Genomic DNA, 7,208 nt, shown 5'->3' with positions numbered 1-7,208 from the left:
ACTCAACCAGCTCCTTCCAAATTCCAGCCTACCAATTATACTGCGGTTCAACCCAGCTTCTTCCCCTTTTCAAACCAAGAGCTGAGCAGAGTGGAGAGTGAATATTAAATTGGAGCTTCTCCATGTTACTTGGGTTTCCTTCTGGGTTTGAGTATAGAGCAGTGGTTTATGGTATCCCACAAGATGTTTAGAGTAAGTGCCGGCCAAAAAAAAACATCTCCTGTGCTTGTGAGACATCAGCCGAAATGTAAGCCTAGCCTCAACTACTGTAGTAGAACCACAAATAGAGATTATTGCTGTTGGAGGTTAAGTTCAATATAAGACTCTTGTTGGCCTTCCGAAGTGTTCTCTATTTTGAAGGGTTGCATGTCTGAGAAATCCTTATTGTAATTTCAGTTCTCTCCTTGTAGTTTCTTAGAGGGTTGTCCTTTAAATGGGATGTTGCTGTAAAGGTTAGCAGTGTGAGTCAGTGGTCTAATTATTTCCTAAAGTCCCACTCAGTTTCCTACCCAAAACGGCTTAGATTTTTTTGAATTAGTCGTAGTTTATACGTCGGATAAACGGCTAAATTGTAATGGTTTCTTGGTCCAAATAATCCTAAATCCTATGCAAATCATCTCCTTACTTGTAATGCTGCTGCCGCACTTACCCGCCAAAAAAACAAAAACAATAATAAATTGGTCATTTTCAATCTACGACTGTTTGTGGGACATTGCTGTGCGCGATTGGCTGCCGCGTTCGCCCACAAATATACAGTCAGTTCACTTTACAGTGTGTTCTGTGAAGCGCTTTGGGACGTCCTCCCGACGTGAAAGCGCGATATCAAATGCGAGGATTATTATTATTACCGGCTGCTTTGAAGTAAGCATGCACAGTGTTCTGTTTGAAACAAGCACGGGAAACAAAGTCTTGACTCATCAGCCATTGATAAAGTGCCACATGTGCAGTACATTACAGTGTTCTCCGTTGAAACAATCAAGATCTTGACATCAGGCAATAAGGTTCAACTAAATGCAAGTTGGTGACAAGGACTGTGCACTTGTTCACTGTATTTGTTATTTGTTAGTCTGACTTATACATAACTTTGCACATATACTTATGAAATGACTTGTGCAGGTTTGCCTGCAAGTTTACCCTTGTAAACCTTATTATAGTTACCCTTAGTGCAGTTCATAACGTTGCTTATAGTTTACAGATAATGGTACATTTTGTCTAATATGAAACCTGGTATCACTAGAGCACTGCTGGGCAATGCCAGAGGCCTTAATTTGTTCCACTGTTATTTTTATTAAGTTTTCCACTGTGTTTGCGTGGCTCTGCTGTGCACAACATGTTTGCAGCTTTGTGATTTGAAACAGGTGCGACATGTGCAAGACTGACTGGAGTAGCAGTACCACCTGGTGGTACAATCTAGTGCTGCAAAAGAGAGCAGTGCAACAGTAAAGAAAATATACAGCAGCACAGAACGGTAGAGAAACCACAATAAACATGATATAGATTCACTGGGCTTCCCTTTATATCCCCCTCAATTCGCAATGCTTCAACGTGCTGTGCCGAGCAGTGGTAAGATGAAGGTGAACCCAATAGCTCATTCCGGTTATGGTTTAACATCAGTTAACGCTGTGAAGCCCAGGGTAACTGCCCTCCTGCAGGGAGAAGTCAGCGAGATCTCCGCTACTCAACCCTCTCCTGCCTCCTTGCATGCAAGCAGCATTGACAGAAACGTTCAGTTGTATAGAGTTCTGGTCAGACCTCCTCTGGGTTCAGTTTGGGCTATGATACCTCCGGAGAGATGTACTGACCTTGGAGGGCAGCTCAGATTGACCAGAATGATGCCTGGGCTGAATGGGTAAAGTGTGAGGAGAGGTGGTCAAACTTTTGTGATATTCCCTTAAGCTGAGCAGGTTCAGGGGAAATCTCATTAAGATGTTTAAAATGATAGCAAAGTAATTTGCTGAGGTAGAGAGACAGGAACTCATTTCCTCTGAATCCAGAACAAGAGGACATCAACCTAAAATTAGAGCAAAACCAATTAAGAGTGAAAGGAATAAAATGTTTTTCACACAAATATTTCTGGAGGCGCCAAATTCACTGCTCCTGTTCTTATCTTATTCTTACGAGAGTAGGACATCGACTCACCTTTGCAGTCTGGGCATGATGCTTGGAGGACATAGCTTTATTAATACGAGCAATGTTTCACCTGTCTTCAAATAAGGAAAAACACAACACAGGTTTCTTGCTTGTGGCAATTAAGTGTTCGTGACATTCAAGTTAACTAATATGCAGTTGTCAGCCCCACCACACAGCTGTATCGTTGGTGTAACAACAAGGCTGGTCCAAGCTACTTGGCTCATTTGATGTCAATGCAATTGCTTTGACATGAAACGTCTGTTTTCCCTTCGTGTTTATGGTATCAGAGCAGCTGTGCTGCTAGAATACAACTCACTTTCTTGCTAAAGAGACATTGTTTGGGATTATGTGGGTTTAAAAAAAAATAAGATTAGAAAACGGTCCTTTCACCTCCGAGACCTGGATTCAAATTCAACAACAAAAACATGCATTTGTATAGTACCCCTCACACGGGATTGTGTCTCGGAGAGCTTAACCCAAATTCAAACCAAATCGTTGGAATGAAAATCTTCCCTTTTTCCTGGCTATTAGTGTCCATAATTAAATGAGTTTGGAAGATTCTCTACTCATTTCCTAGTTGACAGGAGGACAGTGAAGAGAACAAAATAGCCCTTTCCCTGACACTGACATTCTTCGCGTCGACAAATAATAAAAAGGTTTGCAAATAAATATTTATTTTGAAAAAGTGAAATTTGGAGCAGGGCAGATCGACTGTAAATTTAGAACCAGAAAATATAATTGATACAGATCCTTATGTGTTGCTACCTCTAGTCGGTATTCCCTTTGCCGTTTTCATGAAGTAATGAAAAAATGAGCTGCTATACAATCTTTTCATCCCAATGGCATGAGCACAACGGGAGAGGATTTTTCCCCCTTCCCCCACACCCACCAACTCCCTTTGCGCCAAACAAACGTAATTTGTCGTCTGAGGAAGTAGCCATCTTTCGCTCAACGTCACTCCATTAAAAACAGACCCCTCAGGAATGAGAGCCAACGCATTTTATAAAGTTCCATGTAACCCAAATCATACAACAGAAACATTCCAGCATTGCAATAGACGCTGTATTTTGTTCAACCTCAACTCATTCATTGTATAAGTAACCTGTAAGCATGCACACCCCGTGGGGTGTCAAAGGAACATATACACTATTTGCTTTGGCTGACAAGTGTTCTACTCAGTCACGGGCCATTGATTGTAGAGTCTGCATGAAAACGAGCTGAACAAAGCCAATCAGAGTTCTTGTAAAGGAGCCTTAAGCAGCCTACGCAATGTGCAGCACTCAGTTGACCTTGCTGTGCACTACCTGATGCAGAGTTACATTAAGAGCTTGGCCTCTCCTGTTAGAGTCAATTGTGCCCATTGGGGTGTGGAAATTTCCAACAATTCATAAACAAATCCCGGCTCTGTCACAGATCCCAATCTAATGGAGGAGCAAAAGTGGTGCATTTTGCTTTGGGTCTGTGGTATTATTAGGCCTGGCTATGCTTTGTGCGCTCGATTGATGCCTAGGTTATAAGTAAGACCCATCATTGCTGTGAGCACCCTTGTCATCACATAGAAATGTATTAGTTTTTTGAAAATGCTTCAGAGAATTGCAAAGCTACCCCACCTCACCTCAACTATCTGAAAGCAATCGGTTTGCTGGAAAATACAAATACTCTAAAATCATCTAATTATTTAAAGAGCAAATATATTCACACTTTTAAAATCCACCAGTTACAAGGAATTATCATTAACCTCTGCCTACGTCTGCCTGCCTCTCGACATTACTAAGTTATTAGATGAGACACTGACAACGAGACTCTACACAGAAATATCTTGAGAACAATATTCTTCGACTTCAGATTCCTCAGATATATTAAGAGTATTATCTTGTGCTTCATCGTATAACCCATAATACATATCATCTTCGACCTGGCCTCTTGATCTGACGTTCTGACGTTCACTGGAAGTGGATTGATCGGATTTCAACTCATTCTTAGAGATGGGGGCAACCAACTGGTTGCAGAGACAGTGGGTTTCGCAAGGTACTGTTTCAACAACGGTGATGTCTTCGTATTGAGGGAGGTTCCTACCCACTGGGCCCTGATCTTTGTTTCTCAAAGCTGACGGAATCAGTGATTCGTATCTGGGAAGAGATGAGATGCTTGAGGAGGACGGACTGATTGTAGGATCAAGGTCTTCGTGGAAGACAGCAAGAGGAGCCTTGCTACAGCATCCTGATTTACTACAAGAGGACATAAAGTGAAGATGATGAGAAGGAACATGGATTAGATAGAGACAGTGACACCTCCCTTTTAATAACAACAATTTACATTTATATAGTGTCCTTCATGCCAGATGATGTCTCAGAACGCTTAAGGATATTATTTCTCATCTTATGGTCACCTGGGTTTTTGACACATGTAGAAACTTAACACTGTGCGTTAAGACTCTCTGAATCAATGATCTCACGGCCCATCTTGGCTCATTAGGAAATACTCATTTCCAGACTCCAAAACTCTGGTTCTAAAACTCGGCAGTCAATTTGCACCAACAATGCCCCCTCCTCCACCAGCCATGAAGTGAATGCCCATTTAAAAAAAAATTGGGGGGAATTGTTGGCCAGGATATAGGGAGAGACTCACCATTTTTGGATTAAAAAAATAATCACCCTGACCTATAATCTCAAAGTCCTAATGTGACCCACAAGCATCCGATTCAGAGGGGAGAAGCTACCAACTGAATTGGGCTGACCAGGCCACATCTAACACTGTTGATAACAGTGAAATAGAAAGAAGACCTCACAATCTGAGTGATGAAGGCATTCAGCAACTGTTTGACTTCATTTTCTTGCATGTCCTGGTCTCGCAGTCCAGGTTTGAATGGTGTTTCCCCAGTGTGCGACCTCAACAAAGGGAATAAGGACCTAAATATAAATGTCCTCACCTTCTGCCAGGTGGGGTTATGTTATTGGAGCCAAGGCTAGAGCTCGTCTCTCCATCACTCTCAGAGTCCCTGTGAACCATAACCTCTGCCTTCAGAGAAGCCTGGCTATCTCGGTCCTTGTGCTCTGACTGAAGGGAAGTGGGAGGACTGCTCACTTCAGGGGGCTCCACAGCATGGGTCACTGTATATTGGATCTGCCTGGATGTCAGAAGATTTTTTACAAGCTGTCCACCTGCTTCGACGGAGATATATGGAGTCTGTGCGCTGGAAGAGAAAGCAAGTTTTACTGACTAGAAATGTACTGTACCACAAGCCTGACAGGTGCATGTGAGCCATGAACTCTCTGGAGACTCATGTTTAGACCTCCTGAGTAAACCATACAGCTTCACTATCTGCTGTCTTTGTTTCACCCACCCTCTGGTAATCACAAGTTGGAACAGTTCTACAAACCCTACTGGAACGTAAAGCCCTAAAATTCTTCCATAACAAAAATCCTTCTGCTGAGAAAATATACAGTCAATTCACTTTACAGTGATTTCTGTGAAGTGCTTTGAGACGTCTAGAAGACGTGATAAGCCACCATATCGAAAGCAAGGATTATTATTATTATATAACGATCCTCTCAAGGCATGAACTTCTTCTTGCACCAGAATGAGGGTCAAAGAGCTCATTCAATGAAAGATTCCAAGGTCGAGATCAATGCAAATCTCTTACATAGTTGATCCAAGTCCTAAGTTGATGAATTAAACTGCGAGAGAAAACTTAAGCAAAACATGTATTATAACAAAGACTCAATCTCCAGGTGTCTATTTGGATCGTCAGTAAACTTCACATATTTAATATGACTTATGCAGGACTTGGGCAGATGTACGACTTGGCGATTGTACAAGTTTTACAGATCAGACGTGTGTGAGATTTACTATGTATGGATTTTCGTCACTTCAACAAAAGTATACCACAATGAAACATTAAAACATTACATTAAATACCTCCATATACAGAGTGATCAAAATGTCTTAATTTTCAGCTACCCTATTATCTAAAAAAAAATTCTTTAAGACTTATTAGACACTGTGATGATATCACGACTTTTTGGTTACCCTGTATTTGCAACTAAAAAAAAAATAATTTTGTCCCACGTCCTACAAAAGCAGCCTCTACCACCAAGCCATGAAATGGTGATACAGTACTCCTATCTAAACTCCAAGTGTTCTCACTGGCACACACTTTAGCTTTGATTTAGTAAAGCTAAGATTAGGAAATCACACAGTAATTTGTGTAAGAATTTGTAACATTTATTCGCAACTTGATGTTCAGAATCCCTTACCTTGATTTGATGGGGACCTCACACTCTGACATGAAGGTTGCAATCTGACGCTTTTGAGAAAACAGATATTCCATGTCAGACTCCACAGCTGGGACAAATGTAATCTGCAAAGGAAACAGAGAATCAATCCATATTTATGATGGCAATGTGGTGAAGTTTGCTGGTCTTGGAGTAGACACATGATGATTCTTGTATGTAACCAAGGAAGAGAAAATCACTTCTTAAAAACATAAAGCAACCTTGTGCTAATGGTATCACATCACCAGATAAACCAGTAACTGTAGGAATATTCCATCACATTTATCCCCCATACCTTACCTTAGGGTAACATTGACAAATGCTCCAGGTTATCCCCACGATGACCATCAAAACCCCAACAGAACAGAAGGTGGCATAGACCTCAGGTTTGTCCACGTTCATGATGAACATCCCAATCATTATCAGGAAGAATCCCAGAACGATCAGTCCGTAGCGAAATGATTTATCCTCCGCCATCACCAGCTGAGAGCTTGGCAAGTCTTCAGGATAACACTCCAATAGAAAGTCTACTTTCACAAGCACAGTTGTACTTTATTCCTTTTTTAGTTTGCTACGTTCGTCCTGGTGCAATGAACGTTTGTGATGTAATGTTGATGGTTTTGTTTCCGCCAATCCTTCTGCACTCCAGTACTGCCCAATCCCACTCAAGTTCCATCCAGTCAGACTCAATGAATATAATCACTGCAAACACCTCTATAAAACCACGCACCATCGCAGTTTTACTGCCTTTACTGTAGCCATAACCTTCACAAGCAGGCATCCAGCAAGTGGAAATTTATTCAA

The 7,208-nt window shown here is 41.4% G+C and overlaps 1 protein-coding gene across 1 annotated transcript; it reads right to left on the bottom strand.

The window, feature by feature from the left end:
• Positions 1 to 3,115: 3,115 nt before the first annotated feature.
• bsnd (barttin CLCNK type accessory subunit beta) lies at positions 3,116 to 6,931 on the bottom strand. The gene is given in 4 exon segments (NM_001292621.1): positions 3,116 to 4,358; positions 5,060 to 5,323; positions 6,387 to 6,490; positions 6,705 to 6,931. Coding segments are annotated over 4 exon segments (969 nt in total). The 5' UTR covers positions 6,882 to 6,931; the 3' UTR covers positions 3,116 to 3,934.
• Positions 6,932 to 7,208: the final 277 nt, after the last annotated feature.

This window comes from Callorhinchus milii, unplaced genomic scaffold, assembly GCF_018977255.1.
Source record: "Callorhinchus milii isolate IMCB2004 unplaced genomic scaffold, IMCB_Cmil_1.0 Scaffold5, whole genome shotgun sequence".
Classification (NCBI taxonomy): Eukaryota; Metazoa; Chordata; class Chondrichthyes; order Chimaeriformes; family Callorhinchidae; genus Callorhinchus; species Callorhinchus milii.
Note: the sequence above shows the minus strand (reverse complement) of the source record. Positions and strands in the feature narration are given on the sequence as shown.